This window comes from Phaenicophaeus curvirostris, chromosome 2 (assembly GCF_032191515.1).
Source record: "Phaenicophaeus curvirostris isolate KB17595 chromosome 2, BPBGC_Pcur_1.0, whole genome shotgun sequence".
NCBI lineage: Eukaryota > Metazoa > Chordata > Aves > Cuculiformes > Cuculidae > Phaenicophaeus > Phaenicophaeus curvirostris.
In genome coordinates, this window is record NC_091393.1 from 64,224,856 (window position 1) to 64,242,416 (window position 17,561).

Consider the following 17,561-nt stretch of genomic DNA (forward strand, 5'->3'; position numbering starts at 1 on the left):
GGGTTCCCGCGCCGCGGTGCATCCCGGGACTTGTAGTTTTTTTCGCCGGCCCTTTCTGCCGGGCCGCGCTAAAGCAGAACTACATGTCCCAGAGGGCAGCGCGGCGGCGGGGGGCGGTGCGGGCGCGCGCTCGGTGTCCGGCCGGGGCGGAAGCGCCGCGCACGCGCGCTGGGGCGATGGCACCTGCCGGCGGCGCCGCGGGGTTGGGGGCGCCGGTGGCCCTGCTGGCCCTGACCCTGCTGGCTGTGGCCCGCGCTGCCCTCGCCCTCACGGAGCAGTACCCGGCCCTGTCCCTGCTGCAGCAGGAGCTGCACCGGCAGCGGCAGGGCCCCCCGGGGGGATGCGCCTCGGCGGGGGAGTGGGCAGAGCAGTTCTCGGCCGAGGGCGGTGAGTCGGGGGCGTCGCCGTGCACGGCGGGGCGGGTTCCCCTACCCTCGCCACCCCCTTTTCCCCCCGCCCCCTCCCCTTTTCTCTCGAGACCCTCCTTTTTCCCTTCGTACTCCCCACCCTCCTTCCTCTTTTCTCCTCCTTTTCCCTTCACCCCCCCCTTTTCTCTCGCTCCCTCTTTTCCCCTTTTTTCCCCGGCCCCCACTTTTCCCCCTCGCCTCCCTCTTTTTCCCTCTTTTCCCCTCGCTCCCCCCTCCTTCACCCTCTTTTCCCCTCATGCCCCCTCCTTCCCCCTCTTTTCCCCTCATGCCCCCTCCTTCCCCCTCTTTTCCCCTCGCTCCCCCCTCCTTCCCCCTCTTTTCCCCTCGCTCCCCCCTCCTTCACCCTCTTTTCCCCTCGCTCCCCTCTTATATCCCCCCTAATTTTCCCCTTTCCCCCTCTTTTCCTTCTCGGCTGCTGGGCTCCACCTGCTTTTTCACCCTTGCACTCAGCAGCACACCGACCTGCTACCCACCCCGGTATTCGTTTCCGAGCTGAATATGGCTCGATTCATTTTCAGCCACTGTTCTATATATGTTGCTGGTGAACGGGACGCTTTTCTTTAGAAGCACCTCGTTCAGGCAGCAGTTTGGTTTTCAAAGTAATTTGTGGCTTGTAATACAGGCAGAGTTAAAGCTAGTGAATGTACTATACAAAAATACCACTCGGAATCGTAATACAGATGAAGGGGAAGATTTTATCAAGTCACTGCAATGTAGGCGCTCAATTATTTATGTGAAAATAGCCAGTGATATCATGCGTGTCATGACTGCTTAGCTGTCTGCAGAGTTTTATTTTTAACCCTTATTTCATAAAGTATGCACTAGTATCAACAATTGCTGTGATTCCTAAGGATCTGTAAGTTTGTATCTATATCATCTGTGTTACATTAGTTGCTTTTTTCTTTTTTGGAGGTGGCTACCATGGCTGAGAGCCACAGTACATTAACACTAAATCAGATTGTGAAAGTTATCTCAGGTGACCATTGCTCCATATCGTTCAGGCATAAGTATAAAACTAAATAGACTTTCACCCAGTGTTGAGATAAAATCTGTAGGCTATACAAGTTAATAAATGGCGAAGCATTTGATTACATCTCTTACATTACTAAGATGTGCATGATTACTCCTTCAGAGGTGCGTTTGGAAGACTAGACTTTGATTTATTGGTGAGTGGTGTTTTAAAGAGGCCAGTGTAGTTGAGCTTAGTATAAGGAATTCCAGTTAAATCATCATATATGTCAGTTACTTTCCATATACTGGTATAAAGGTAGCCATTAATTGCAGAACAGCATGCTTACCTTGAAATAGCTGCCTACCAGTTCACTCGTTGCTGTTTAAGTCCTGTGGCTAAATAAATTGCCAGTTGAAAAATTTCTTTAAGCTCTCAGTTTTTGTTTTAGTACAGCTTTCCTAGAAGCTGAAAAACTTCTTATCTCAAAGTGTTTCTCTTGTAGCCTATTACGCATCCAGGGTAATTTCTCTGTCTGGTGTTTTTGCTTTTTGGTAAAGTCATGAATGAGGCAGTGTGGTACAGGCTTGACTGTGCCCAAGCTGCAGACAAAGGCAGATCCATTCTTCGCTATGAACGAAGTAATTTGTCATTCCAAGAACTGTAAGATTTGAAGGATCCTTTTCCCTCTGTAACTTATAACAGATAGGCTGTCATTATTCCCTGCCACCTTATTAAAAAAAAATTCCTTCACTAAATTCTTGCTGTTACAGGACTTGTTCTTACAGGACTTTCTGACTTTAAACTTTGACCTTCTGCTTTTCACCACTGTTGCTTCTGTTGTAAAACTCCTACCAGTTATTGTTTATGGCTAAACTTGATTCCAAGTCCTTACTTACAGGGAATGATTTTAGATACTATTTTGACTACTCTTTATAAGAAGACTGCTTCTTTTTCTTGACTAGAGCTCTACTTGTGAGAAATAGAGGGTTAATTGCCTGCAAGCCTTATGTAATAAAAATGTAAGAATAGCACTGCCTGTGAAAGTGTATTAGAAACACACGCTGCCTCTCAGCCTTTCAAACTTAGCATCAAGCTTATATTTACAAACATTAGGGGAGGTGATAAAATGTGGTATTAATGCCATGAAATCAAAGAGATAATATTGTTTATTTGCTTTTTCTTGTTTATGCTTGATATGCTTCAAGTTAATAGAAGCTTTAAAATCTGAAGATTTAAAAGCTAGCAGTTCTGTTGGCATAGCAGTTAAAACACCATGTAGGTGAAGTAGTGGCTTCTGTAGTATATCCATCTGCAGGGTTTTGTTGATTGTTGTTATTTCTTTGTTTCCTTTGTTAGACTTTTTCTCTGATATGCTACAAGATGTGTTTGACTTTGCATAGATTTGAATCAATCTTAGAGTTTTTGTAATGGTCTTCCTAGTCCTCTACATGTTGAGGACCTTTGTATGTGTTCAGTCAATTATGGTTTGTTATTCTGTCTGTTTTTCACAGTCTTTATATTGCTGTTTCCTGGACTTCCAGCAGCAGCTCTTTCCTTACCTCTGTATGACCCATGCCATTTGTTTTCCTTTGTGGGATTGGAGAGATAATTTTGTCTTTCATTTCCTGGGCCAGAGAAAGAAATGATAATGCAGAAAGGGACATGTCTACCCCAGACTTTACTTCTTTGCTTCCGGCTTCCTACCTTTTTATCTGCTTCCTCACTTTTCTTTTCAGCACCTTTTTTTTTTTTTTATGTATTCTTAGCCAAAACCATAAACAGAAATAGTGATAAAACTAACTAGATTAAAGCAGTCATGTCGAGTCTGGCTTCCCTGGCTGTGTGGATGTAGTGCTGTGTGCAGAAAGCACTCATGAATGTTCTGTCCTACGGAGTGCTCAGTGGGGAAGCTGTTCAGATGCACACGAGGAAATGTGAGATGTGATAATAGAACATGTAATGCTTTGAATTCCTAATAGTATCTTCTCTCTTTCCCCCCAGATTCATCATTTTTGCACTTCCATGAACCGGATTGTGACATAGGAGGATCTTCATCTTGTGAATCTGTGCTTTCTCTCAACACAGAAAAAATTCTGGTATGGTATCAAGTATCTAACGTACCAAACGGTTTTTAAGTGATTGTTGAAGTTGCAGATCACTTTAGCTCCATAACCAGTAAGAACAAAGTTAAAGCAAATAACTGCAAATGGCATCTGCTAATCAGTAGGCGTAGGTCCTCAAGAGACTTAAGTATGAATGAAGTTGCTCATAGAAGTGTGTTTTTGTAGTACTTCATCAGGAGTCTCTAGGGCTGTCAGCAACTTCAACTCATTGAAGCTAATGTCTCCACTGAAGGCTACACTTCACCTAGATTAGTCTACCAATTGATACTTTATTTTTAGGGGTGTAGGGTCTGTGGCTGTAAAAGGGAAGGGTGTGTTATTTTTTACACAGATGAACTACTTGAGGAGGTTTACTGTAAAATATGTGTAAGAGTAGGAGTGATAATTTGCAATTGCTACAGAAATACCATTGTGCACAGATGATGGAATTTGAGGCTTCAGACCATGTTTCGCTAAACAATACACACATGGTACGTGCAGAATATTCTAACGGAAGAGGTGTATCTCTTGGTAGAGAAACTTCAAGAGGATTATTTTGAAATCTGGGTTTTCTTGCCACGCTGCTGTTAACCTATTGATCTTGAACAAATACAATCTTCAGTCTACATCAGAACACTGGTTTGATGTTACTTCTTCAGTCTAGTAGAGTGACAGATATTGAAACTTTTCAAATAATTCACACATGAGTATACAAAGAAGCCTTTGCAAGTTTGTAGAAATTATTTGCTATGGGGGAGTGTGGAAACAGTTTTCTGATTTGAAGCAACTTCTCCAAAGGCAGCATTTGGAAATAAAACTACTGCAAATCCACCAAGCCAGTATTTAACTTGAATATTTTCTTAGAAGTTACTTCATCAGATATTGGTCAGATCTTCTGTCTAGTCTGTTTCTAGCAGTACCAGTAATTTTTTCAAAGGCAGGGAAATGTGTATTAGTTTGCTAGAAATTTCCCTGTTTTTAAAAAAAAATTGTTTTGAAGAGAGCAACAATTCAACCTGCTGGGAGATGTTACTGTGTTGAAAATTCTGTAATTTCCTTAAGGCAGAATGACTCACAGTTTTTGCATGTAGAGCTACAGGATGTCTAACCTGTAATTGTATTCAGAATTTTTTGAAGAAGTAAGAACGCACCCCAAGAATCAAACACTATTCTGTTTTTCTATGATAACAAAACAGCCAAGGTAGATGACGTTAGGGGAAAATATGGTACTTCTCTTGTCGAGTGTCGCATGCAGCTCTATAATTCATAGGTTTGATGCCAGATTCTTTTGGTTGTAGCTTATCTTCCAATACCCAACATGCAATGCTGTTGTATCTTATCTTTCATCCACAGACAAAGAAGTGTAGGCCTTCTTTGTAAATCTACCAAAGAAGAGTTTGTATTTTAGTAAAAATGATATTTTTTTTCCTAACATTAAGACAATTATAGAATCACAGAACAGTTAGGGTTGGAAGGGACCTTAAAGATCATCCAGTTCCAATCCCCCTGGCATGGGCAGGGATACCTCCCACCAGACCAGGCTGCCCAAGGCCACATCCAACCTGTCCTTGAACACCTCCAGGGATGAGGCAGCCACAGCTTCCCTGGGCAACCTGTGCCAGTGCCTCACCACCCTCATAGTGAAGAAATTCTTCCTTATGCCTAGTCTAAATCTGCCACTCTCCAGTTTATACCCGTTGCCCCATGTCCAATCATTACAAGCCTTTGTAAACAGTCCCTCCCCAGCTTTCTTGTAGGCCCTCTTCAGGTACTGGAAGGTTGCTGTAAGATCTCCTTGGAGCTTTCTCTTCTCCAGGCTGAATAAGATCACCACTCTCAGCCTGTCCTTGTATGGAAGGTGCTCCAGCCCTCTCATCATCTTTGTAGCCCTCCTCTGGGCACATTCCAACGGCTCCACGTCCTTCTTACGTTGAGGTTTCCAGAACTGGACACAGTACTCCAGATGAGGTCTCACAAGAGAGGAACAGAGGGGCAGAATCACCTCCCTCGACCTGCTGGCCATGCTGCTTTTGATGCAGCCCAGGATATGTTTGGCCTTCTGGGCTGCGAGCACACATTGCCGGGTCATGTCAAGCTTCTCATCAACCAGTACCCCCACGTCCTTTCTGCAGGGCTATTATAGAAGAGTAATGTTTTGCAAAGTTAAGCATTGAAGATCACTTTATGAAGCAGGTTTTCTGGAAGTTACCTGATGGCCACTGATGATATAAAAAGGTTGGTTTTGGAGGTGTGTGATTTGTAAATATTCATGGTTTGTGGTGTAGATTTAGTTTTCTGATTGGTTTACCTGTTGAACCCTGCTTATTCTTGTGCTCTTTTTTTTATGACTTTTTTTTCTATAAGTAGGTAGAGCTCATACATTATGTTTAATTTTAGTAAGAATAAGGTTTGTAAAATCTGTATCATTCATACCCTCCAAAATACTCAAGGTTTTAGAACAGACTAAACTTTCTTCTTTTTACTAAGGTTATTGGATGGACAGGGCAGGAACTATGCAGTGGGTTTTGGCCAGTTACTTTTGTACTTTGTATGTCATTGAAATGTTAGTGTCATGGACGCAAATAACCAAGCTACATTTGATTGAACAAGCCAAAAATAGTGGAAGAGAAGAGAACACAGTGCAGTCCTCTAAGTAGAGGAAACAATGAGTTAGATGTGTTCTCTGAAGTTTGAAGGTGTATAACTGTCTTCTCTGAAATTAAGATGTACCTGAATGCTGTTTAGCTGAAGCAGAGAACTGAGCAGTCGGAGAAGTTATTTTTAACTCTTCTTGCTTCTTAAGACAGTTTGGATGGCCTGTTAATTAAACAAGCATTATGTATTCTTCAAACATAAACTGCTCTAGTAGGCTTACGTCTGTCTGTGGAAAATACTTAAGAAAATGAACAAAGCAGATTATTTTGGAGGGGTTGTCTTTGACAGTACTAGTTTCTGTTGGCACATTATATGGGCAACAGAAATCCTAGATGAGATTACAATTGGCTGAACAAAGCCTATAGCTCATATATAGCTATAGGAAGTTATTGTAAAGGAACATCCTTTTTACTTTGGCAGTGTTAAGTTAAACTTGTCTTTACTGCTGGAGTGATGTTCTTTTCAGGGTTTCATTCACAGTGTTTTACTCTGCTGGAGCTTCTTTACTCCACAGAAGGAGACAGGAGATAAAAGAATAATTAATGGAGTAAAGAGTATAAACTTTCCTGTGAAGAAGCATGTGCCTTAGAAAGTCTTCCAAAACTTCATGGTTAAAAGATCTAATATAGAGACATCAGCCACTGGTAAAATGCTGGCAATGTCCTTTCATCTGAAGAGTTTGGTTAGACTTATGTAAGAGACAATAACAGGAACAGCTGACTGAAGAGCCATTTTTCTCCCTGTGGAAGAGTAGGAATGAATTTGTTTTCAGTTACCTTAAAGCAATCACATTGGTCTTAACGTTTTGATTTAAGGCATTGTCTTAAGACATGGGTTTTCTATTAAATTGTTTACTGTTGTTTGCTGAATGCTTCAAAAAACATCATGTTTTGCAGAGTCAAGCAAAGTTGCTTGCAGAGCAAAAGCGATTTCCATTTGCTACTGATAATGACAGCACAAATGAAGAACTGGGTAAGATGCCTTATATAATGTTTGTGCAGGTGAATTACATGCTAATTATTAGCACTGAATTTTTTGCAACTAAGCTGAGGATTCCTTAGTGGTATGTTAAACTTGGTGATCCAAGTAAGCCTGAAAATCCAGTAAGCTTTTCTGATCATACAAAGAAAATATCTTCCTAAAATTCTTTTCTGCTTTGCTTGCTAGAATTTTTCACCATTCTTATTAAGCAGATGTTCAAAAAGTATTTTGATAATGTCCTGTTAAACAGTCTCGGCTCCTTCCTGCCTCCCTTTTTATTGATTCATGACTAAAACTGTCAAACATCCAGAAAATGTTATGGATGTAAAATATTTTCGGTTAAGCATAGATATGGGATCCATCTTCCCCTCTTCACACAAACTTCCAGTCAACGCTTATAGGCATTGGGAAAGCTTTCTGAATTATGCCTTTGTACAAGCTGCTGCTTGGTATTTTTTCAAAGTATGCTCAGTGCAGATAAAGGAGGTGTTTCAAGTGAAGCAACAGGAAATACCTTTCTCAAAGGAGTTGAGGAAGGAATTACTTACACTGCTTCTCCTAAGTGGTATCCTCTATAAGAAGCAGAGGTATTAATGAAGCAGTAAAAAGGTTGTTGTGAATGTATGTCAAGGAAGGCAGCAGACTGTTTTTTAGGTAAGAGCAAAGGGAGACTTCACTTGTAAGTTGTCTAATGAAATTAAAACAATTGAGTAGTTTTTTATGGACACAATTTCTGCCTTCACAGATTTATCTGGAAAAATTTGTGGGCTTAATCTTTTTTTGTATTCCTAGCATACCTAACTATGTTCTTGAAATCCTGAAGGGAATACCAAACTTGTGTCCAGCAGGAAATATTTGATGCTTTTAGTATCTGCTTTGTAGACTTGGAAGACTATGCCAGAAGGTCCCTATCCTCATGTTAGTCCTGCAGGCTAACATCTACCTCCCCACTTTATTTCAAGTATATCATAACGTGAGGAGGAGCCTGGGTCCTTCTTGTTGGTGTTTGTTACTTCAGACTGTTCTGAGGAAAAGTAATGTGAAACTAGTGGGCCTTTCTGAAGCAATGTTGGTACCCAAATACTTGAGCTAATGGGCTGTTGTTGACCCTTAGATTTTTTCATAATAAAGTACTTGCTTGTGTTTTTGTAGTATTTAATTAAAGATGAAAAGATTAATCGAAGAGATGAATCCAGAAAAGCTTGTACTGCATCAGCTACTAGCTGCCAATCATTTGCTGTAGTTTTACAGACACAGTCTATGACTTCCTGCGTTTTGCCAAGAGTATTGGATAAACAAACTCATTATTAGCAAGACAATGAGTATTCATTATTTTGCTTCCTCTATGTTTTTCCTTAATACTGGTGTGGTTGAGTTGATTTTAGTTTGTGCCACCTTATCTGTGTTCTGGGATTGGAACCAAAAAGGTGATGAAAAAGACTGTGCAGTCTTGGAGGAGAATGAAATGAGGAAAGTTTAAGACCTCTTCTGCCTGTCACTTTACCGATTTTCTTTCCTTTTTTTTATGGCAATGCTATGTATCTCTACCAAGTGAAGCTTTTTATGTATTAAGGAAAAAGCTTATATTGCACAGAAATACTTCCTTCTGTGTAATAGAAATGCTGCAAGAATGAGACAAGCTTTGGATTAAATACATTTCTTGTTTCTTTTGCATTTAACTTTTTTCCTCCTTTAATGAACAGTGCATGGTTACACTGCCAAAACAATGTGGCTCTGCCTCCATGAAAGATAAATGTCTGTGTCCTATTAAAAATACCTTTGTTCTAACTGGTTTATTTGTTTCTTATATTTGAGTAAATAATTAAGCTGATAGGTGCCTCTTCTGTTCTATTTGGATGACTGCTAAAACCCATTAGAAGTATGAGGAAAGGTGACTTCCCACTTCTAGTTCTACTGTCAGCTGTTCATGTGAGCTGCCTGGGCAAAAGTTGTACTTTAACTTTTGTAGCTCCGGTCTGCAAGATACTTGTTTGGTTTTGTTTCTGTTTTTTTGTTTTGTGTTTTGGGTTGGTTTTTTTTTGTAGGCAGTGTAGACAGCTTAGTTCAGAGTTAAGGACGCTGAGAGATTAGAACATGCAAAATGAAACAGTCTTGAGATATTCAGCTGTCAGAACCGAATGTCAGGCATACAAGCACAACCACAGCTTTCCAGTCTTGTGCTTGACTGTTCTTTTTTTTTTATATTGTGGAGATTACAGGGACATTGTTTCTAGAACAGCGGTCTGTTTATTTTTCAAACATTTGGCTTCTACTTCAGAATTGGGGAATATGGAAGAACTTTAAAGTTTTTTGTAATTGTGACACGGGTAAAGATTCCGTAGTTTTTCAATCTAATTTTTATAAATAATGGAATCACTTTAAATGAGTTTCTTTCTAGATAATTCAAATGAAGGAAAAAACTTAAAGCAAGCTAGTAAAGTTTTGTAAAATATGTACAAACAAGTGCAATCAGGTGTTCTCTAATGGAATTATCCATAAAACCTAGCCAGTGTTGGGCTTACAGTAACTTTCCTGGTCCTAAGTACTTTAGATGTGGACCATTTCTGAACAACTTGTAAAAGCAGAGTAAAAGCTCCAAACAAACCAAAACTCAAAAGCAATTCTGATTAGCACAGTATGAATTGAGTAATTAATGAATACTACATAATGATCAAGGGGAATCATTTCAGTGGCAGTTCAGAAATTATTTGATTATTTCAGTGCCATGTAGAAATTTGTATAAAATACAACCAAATTGTAAAATGTATTTTTAAAAAAAATCAGATTTATTTTCTGTTTTATTTACCTTTGTCATTTTTTGTTAGCAATTGCTTATGTGTTGATTGGCAACGGCTTGTATGATGAAGCCATACGACAGTTTTCAACAATGCTGCAGGTAAGTTTTCTGTTTGGACCCCTAAAAAATCACTTTATGAAATTATCCATCACAATATATGGCTTTTACTAAAATAAAGATTCACTTGAAGATTTTAAAATTAGAGTAATCTATGAGAGTAATTATTCACAGAATCACAGAATAACCAGGTTGGAAGAGACCCACCGGATCATCGAGTCCAACCGTTCCCATCAAACACTAAACCATATCCCTCAGCACCTCGTCCACCCGTGCCTTAAACACCTCCAGGGAAGGTGACTCAACCACCTCCCTGGGCAGCCTGTTCCAGTGCCCAATGACCCTTTCTGTAAAGAATTTTTTCCTAACGTCTAGCCTAAACCTCCCCTGTCGGAGCTTGAGGCCATTCCCTCTTGTCCTGTCCCCTGTCACTTGGGAGAAGAGGCCAGCACCCTCCTCTCTACAACGTCCTTTCAGGTAGTTATAGAGAGCAATGAGGTCTCCCCTCAGCCTCCTCTTCTCCAGGCTAAACAACCCCAGCTCTCTCAGCCGCTCCTCATAAGGCCTGTTCTCCAGCCCTTTCACCAGCTTTGTTGCTCTTCTCTGGACTCTCTCCAGAGCCTCAACATCCTTCTTGTGGTGAGGGGCCCAGAACTGAACACAGGATTCGAGGAGCGGTCTCACCAGTGCCGAGTACAGAGGGAGGATAACCTCCCTGGACCTGCTGGTCACACCGTTTCTGATACAAGCCAAGATGCCATTGGCCTTCTTGGCCACCTGGGCACACTGCTGGCTCATATTCAGTCGGCTGTCAACCAACACCCCCAGGTCCCTCTCCTCCAGGCAGCTTTCTAGACAGACTTCTCCTAGTCTGTAGCACTGCACAGGGTTGTTGTGCCCCAAGTGCAGGACCCGGCATTTGGCCTTGTTAAACCTCATGCCATTGGACTCAGCCCAGCGGTCCAGCCTGTTCAGATCCCTTTGCAGAGCCTCCCTACCCTCCACCAGATCGACACTTCCACCCAGCTTAGTGTCGTCCGCAAACTTGCTCAGGGTGCACTCGATGCCTTCATCCAGATCATTGATGAAGACATTGAACAGGGCTGGACCCAGCACTGAGCCCTGGGGAACCCCACTTGTCACTGGCCTCCAGCTGGATTTCACATCATTTACCACCACTCTGGGCCCGGCCATCCAACCAGTTTTCCACCCAGGAGAGTGTGCGCCTGTCCAGGCCAGAGGCTGACAGTTTCTCAAGCAGAATGCTGTGAGAAACTGTGTCAAAGGCTTTGCTGAAGTCCAGGAAGACCACATCCACAGCCTTTCCCTCATCCAGTAGCCGGGTCACTTTGTCATAGAAGGCGATCAGGTTAGTCTGGCAAGACCTGCCTTTTGTGAACCCATGTTGACTGGGCCTGATCACCCGGTTCTCTTGCATGTGCTTCATGATAGCACTCAAGATCACCTGTTCCATGACTTTCCCTGGCACTGAGGTCAGACTGACAGGCCTGTAGTTTCCTGGGTCCTCCCTGCGGCCCTTTTTGTAGATGGGCACAACATCAGCCAGCCTCCAGTCCAGTGGGACTTCCCCAGTCTTCCAGGACTGTTGGAAGATGATGGAAAGGGGTTTGGCCAGCACATTTAGTATTCTAGTATTTATTAATTTTTTTTTCCATCCAAACATAAGCATACTCTTAAAATCAGGTGATTCAGTAGCTTGGTTATTTGAGTGTTTTTCTTGTCTGTAGGAATAAACTTTATCATGCTTTGACCAAAAAAACAACCAAACAAAAAAAGACTATCTTCAGAAACCTGACCTGTGCAATGTTGAAGTTAATTTAATTGCCCTCTTAATTCCTCTTCAGCTGATATAGTTTAATGTGGGCTTTTTTGGGCAACAGCGTGTTGCCAGTATGTCATAGGAAAACCTGATGGAGATTACTTATTGCTACTGGCAAGTACTGCATTGCTTTCATGATGACAAATGATTTTGTATGCTGGGTTTATCCTTCTTTGGTGGTGAGCATTTGCTGAGTTTAATATATAAGTAAAACATAATTAGTACTTCAACGTATTTTTTCTTTTAATGACCAAGGTAAAGAATTCTGAATAATCTTCTATGAAGTAGAAGAAAGTCACTTTTAAAATAAAAGCAACCCCAACAGTTTAAATGCTTCAACTAAATCTGATTTCAAAATACTGTATTTTTATAGCTAAGAACCAGAAGCATGGACCTGCATTTTGATCTAGACTGGTTGTAGTACAGAAATGCCAGCTGAAAGTAATACTGCAAATACTACCATGTATTTTTTTTAACTCAAATATGATCTGACTTGTGCATAGATTGAGTGAAAGAATGGCAATGTCATGGAATTATTCCAAGAGATTTGTCGGAGGACCAGCATGTTCGTTTTTCTGGCTTTTTAGTTGTCGCTGGTTGGTTTTTTTAGGTGTTTAGTGAACTCTGTCTTAGATTTGTTTTTAACGTGAGGAATGTTGCGTTTGGCTAGCTTTTTTTACCCTAATGAGAAATCCTGCTTCGGAAACCAATGGACTTACATAATATTTCCTGCCTTCTCTTTATTAAGAGGGAAACAGAAGATAAGCAAGAAACAACTGTAGAAAAGACACTGTGAGAAGTGTGTATATAATAGAGTACCTTTGCAATGCACGCATCTTGGTTGAAATTAATATCATGCTTATTATATGCCTGAAAGCCTGTCCAGCGGTTACGATTGTTCACGCTGTCTTCTGTAAGGCAATTTAAAATACGTAGAAAGTGAGTATTAGAACATTTAACAAAAGAAAACAGATTTGCTTAGTCGCTGCATTAATTAAGGAGGTTACCTGAAACTGGCCTTGGCAAGTGTACACTTGAAATAAGCTCAAGTCTGGGAAGCTGCCAGCATTGGAATGCTACGTTATCTATTGTTTTGTCAAAGGAAGAATTTGTTGCTTGGCGGTTGTCCCAGTTAAATGAGACTAGGCCTATGCTACAAACTTTTGTTGCGAAGTTGTATTGGTGCATGACAGCGGCGTGATTTCTGACTGGTGCTCAGGGAAGCTGGCTGCATAGGCATTGTTGTGCTAAGAAAACCAATTTTGCTGTTGTAGATCTTGAAATTTGGATGGGAATAGATTGTATTAATGTAATTACCAATAGAGTTATGAATAGTGAAATTTGGACAACAGAAATGCTAATGTGTGTGTAGCCTCTGATAGGTGGTCACTGACATTATTGTTCTGTTCAGCTCATTTCCAAACAAATGCTCCAGAACAACTCCAGTAAATTAAATTGGAAGTTGTGAGCATATGAAAGTATGGTCTATAACACAATCAGTTTATTTCTGTGGTTTTTCATTGCTTGCTGCTTAAGATTAGCAAGAATTAAAGACATAGTGAAGAAAGATACCATCTTTTAAAAAAAAAAACAACAAACCAAAGGCATACAACTGATTATTCATTTTATTATTTTTTTTATCTTAACAGGAAGAGCCAGAGCTGGTTAGTGCAATTTATGGACGAGGGATAGCATATGGAAAAAAAGGACTACACGTAAGTAGATAATTATTTAGAATTAATACCTGACTGAATTATTTGACTCCAAACTATAAGATGACCTGTAATAGGAGGAGCTAAACTGGTTAGAACTTCATAGGTACATCCCAAAGTCTTCATGCTGTAATGATGTGTCCATCCCTTGGACAGCTTTGTTACTAAGAAAGGTACCTAAGGATATAAACCTAATGTTTATTCATAGACCTATATTAATTAATTATTAGAGGTACAGCACAAAGGTGATGTATACAAGCAACGTTTATTTTTCTTATTTAAAGCAGGTAGCGTGGTTTTTTAAGCTATTTGTGGAATAATGCATCTTAGCAAAGGTGCAAAGGGCTTTTAATGTAAACTGATACACTTTCAGAAACATAACCAATTCAGTTGTCCTTCAGTCTTCAGAGTGTATTACTCTTAAGTATATGCAGTTATTTACCTTGTTTATTTTTCTCCTTTTCAGGATATGAAAAATGCTGAGCTTGCTCTGTTTGAGCTCAGTAGGGTGATTAGTCTGGAACCAGATCATCCTGAAGTATTTGAACAGCGAGCAGAAGTGAGCATTTTTTGTCTCTTTTCAGATTATTTTGGAGAAGTTGCAATTAGGCAGTGTTTTGAAGTATTTTGTAATGGATATAATGACTACGGCTCTTATCTGTGTTTTTCTGTGAACATTTATCTTTTCTTTTAAAATACACGTTTGCTTTCAAGCAATGTAATTTGTGGAATGTTTATTTTTAAAATGAAACATACACCATATGAATTTACTGTAGCCAATAGAATAGTGTATATTATGTCTAAGTGTTTGGGGTTTGACATACAGGAAGGTCATGTGTGGGGTTTGTTGCTTTTTTTTTTAGTATAATGAATCAAAATATCACTTGAATCTTACTGTTTGCACTTAGTGTCACCCTATTGTATTTATTGTTAGGACTTGTTAGTGAAATGCCCAACTTTTAAATAATGAGTTTTTAATCTGATGTTTTGGTTTTATTCTTGTGCTTATAGGTTAGATATCATTCAGATACACAGATATTTTTCATTTTGGCAATCATGTCTTGTTTGCTAATTCAGTTACAGAAAATGGATTTCAAGAGCAGCTTTGTAGATAAATCAAAAGCCAAAATATTTATTAAAGTCAGCATACTGTATAATGATAAATGCCATAGTATGAAATTGTAATTCACAATTTTCATGTTTTTAATGATTTATTAATGCATTTGCTAACAATTTGATCTAAAATGTGAAAGGCATTCAGATAATTGGAAAATAGACCATTTTCTGTTGGAAGGACTATTTTGTCAAAATATAAAGGTTTATGAGAATACTTTATTACATTTTCAGTTGAATGTGTTGAAATAACGTGAATTGAAGTATTTTGCTTTGGCTGACTTGTTTTTACTTGGAATACTGGGTTCCTGCAAATGTGATCAGTGATGTTCATGCACACTGATTTTTTTTTTGGAGAAAAATCCTTCCAGATTTTCCCTTTGATAGGGATTTAAAAGCAGTTAAGTACTGAAACTTAGAATAGAACTTACCAACCTGTTAAAGCAAGTGCAGTTACTCTGTTACAACTGAACATGAAAAAGAATAGTCTTCATATAGCTATAATAAATCTATTCAGTGTGTTTTCCCTAAGCTATATTTTTCCTTTGTACTCTTAGATATTGTCCCCACTAGGACGAATCACTGAAGCATTATCTGATCTCACCAAAGCTATTCAGCTGCAGCCATCAGCACGGCTCTACAGGCACAGAGGTACCCTTTACTTCATATCTGAGGTTAGTGGATTTTGGGGGACCTGTTTAGTTTTGGCTGTGTGGAGGTTCTTTATCTTGTTGTTGTTGTTTTGTGTTACTTTTGTTTGAGAACTTCTTTCCTATTTAAGTTAAAAAACAAAATAACAACAAAAAGCATGACTTTGTGGCAGTTCAGAGGTATTCTTTAAGTATTTCATCTGCATGTCTATTTAATGCAGAGAACCAGAGTGCCTTACGTACATGTCAGATTAGTTTGTGCATTTGAGGAGTAGGATAAAGAACTCAATTTGATTTATAATTTACAGCTGCATTTACATTGTATGGCTAAATGCCAGTATAAAAAGGAAAATAGTTATGGTCAAGGCCTTATATAGTTAAGAAAAACCCACACCACACAAACAAATAAAACGTTACAAAAATGCTATTCTGCTATGTGATCTATTTGTGTTTTCTTACACTTTAATGTAAAACAAGTAACTTTACCTGCAATGGTTGTGTGAATGATAAATAACTGATTTCCCACTTGTATTGTTTGGATTTTACTCTGCTTCCAGCTATTTTTCCACTTATTTTAACATGTGTTATATAGCACTTGTTGTAAAAGTCAGAAGTGTATTGTGCATTCCTTATTCTTTGATAGTCTAACTGGCAATTGACTGTCCTTGCTGCTTAGCCCTGAGACTCACTTCATATATTTAACAGAATTCTGTAGTTTACTTATATGAAAATAGAAGTATGTATTCCTCTTTGTTTCCTCTATCATCTAAAATCTGCTTTATTACAGGATTATGCAACAGCCCATGAAGATTTTCAGCGCTCATTGGAACTGAACAAAAATCAGCCTATAGCTATGCTTTATAAAGGCTTAACCTTTTTTCACAGAGGACTTTTGAAGGTAAAGCTATGTTAAATAATACTTCATGTAGAACAATACACTATTTCAAGTTACTTCTATAAAATAGTTGAACTATCATAGGTGTTGATAGACATATTTTCTCTCACATAAAGAAGACTTTTTAAGGCAAAGGAGTGCAAGCAAAATTAAAAGGTACCATTGCTGACTGTAATACTTTATGGTAGGACATGTAAATACTGTTGGTCTTGCTGGATCTTGGTAAATCGGTGATAACTGATGTGTTTATGTAGTATTTTGAAAGATATTTGTATTTGGAACTTCTGCTAATATCTGCATGGTTGTATTTAAAATTTCTTTTTATGAAATGGAGACTCCTTCTCTTTGGTGAAGGGGAGAGGGAGGAAGAGAAAAACAATTTTAAATTCTTCCTCAGGTCAGCTAGGAGGTAATCAAGGAAACTGCTGATAGAGTCCTGCATCTGTGCATGTGCATTTCAGTTATATGTTGATTCTGAACTGGTCGTGTGTTAAGTGAGGGAACACAGTTACTCCCTCAGATTCTAAAATCAGCACGGAAGTAAGTTCTTCCCGTGCCTTTTTAATGTTTTGCTGTTTCCTGACTCAAAACTTCCCTGTATTTTAGGTGTAGTAATATTACACCTGTTTCTTCCTTGTAAGGTATTTAGTAGAGATACTGCTGCAGTTTTTCTGAGGGGAGAATAATTAAGCAAGTCTGAAATCCTTTGTCTGAAAAGTGAGGATGCAACTGTGTGATTCCTAAATTCCAACAGAGGGGAAGGTGGTGGGTTTTTTGTTTCGTTTTGTTGTTAAACCTCCTGAGTTTCAGCTTGCTATCTTTTGTAGACAATTACTGAACCTTTTGTTGTTGTTGATTATTCCATCCTTTAATTCTAAGTGTTAGTACTGCATTTGCCAGTTTGCATAGCCAGTCCAGTTTAAAAACCTGAGTTCTTAAATGATTTGAAGATTTGCTTGAACATAGGCATATGCTTATTTTTAGTTATTTCATTTTCATTACATTGTAGTAGCAGCGTGTGTGAAGATGATCGCTTACACTGTAATCCTTCAAGAGAGTGTTTGTTAACTGTGCAGCTAACACAGAAGGCAATAAAAAGAATGAAAGGCAGAGTACAGATTTGAAGGAGTCTTTTAGACTGCAAAAATTAAGAGGTGTGTTATGAATGAAGAAGGAAGACGGTAAGGAGAGACTGCTTTGCCTTAGAAACCCGACTGAACTTTGAAAGGAAACTCTGAAGGGACCTCATCTTTGAATTCTATTAAAAACCTATGAGAATTACTCATTCCCATGGCATATTAGACAAAGAAATTCCAGCAAGTCTGTCATTGCTCTAAATAACGTTGCAATATTTAAGTTGTTACATGATGATTATTAGT

The 17,561-nt window shown here is 39.3% G+C and overlaps 1 protein-coding gene across 1 annotated transcript in view; it reads left to right on the top strand.

Moving 5' to 3' along the window:
- Positions 1-176: 176 nt before the first annotated feature.
- Positions 177-17,561, top strand: part of TTC13 (tetratricopeptide repeat domain 13) — a 39,125-nt gene continuing 21,740 nt past the window's right edge. Inside the window, exons 1-8 of the mRNA XM_069852288.1 lie at positions 177-387; positions 3,382-3,476; positions 7,034-7,109; positions 9,944-10,014; positions 13,462-13,527; positions 13,991-14,083; positions 15,195-15,311; positions 16,075-16,185. Coding sequence (XP_069708389.1) covers positions 177-387; positions 3,382-3,476; positions 7,034-7,109; positions 9,944-10,014; positions 13,462-13,527; positions 13,991-14,083; positions 15,195-15,311; positions 16,075-16,185 — 840 coding nt within the window. The remainder of the gene's footprint in view (positions 388-3,381; positions 3,477-7,033; positions 7,110-9,943; positions 10,015-13,461; positions 13,528-13,990; positions 14,084-15,194; positions 15,312-16,074; positions 16,186-17,561) is intronic.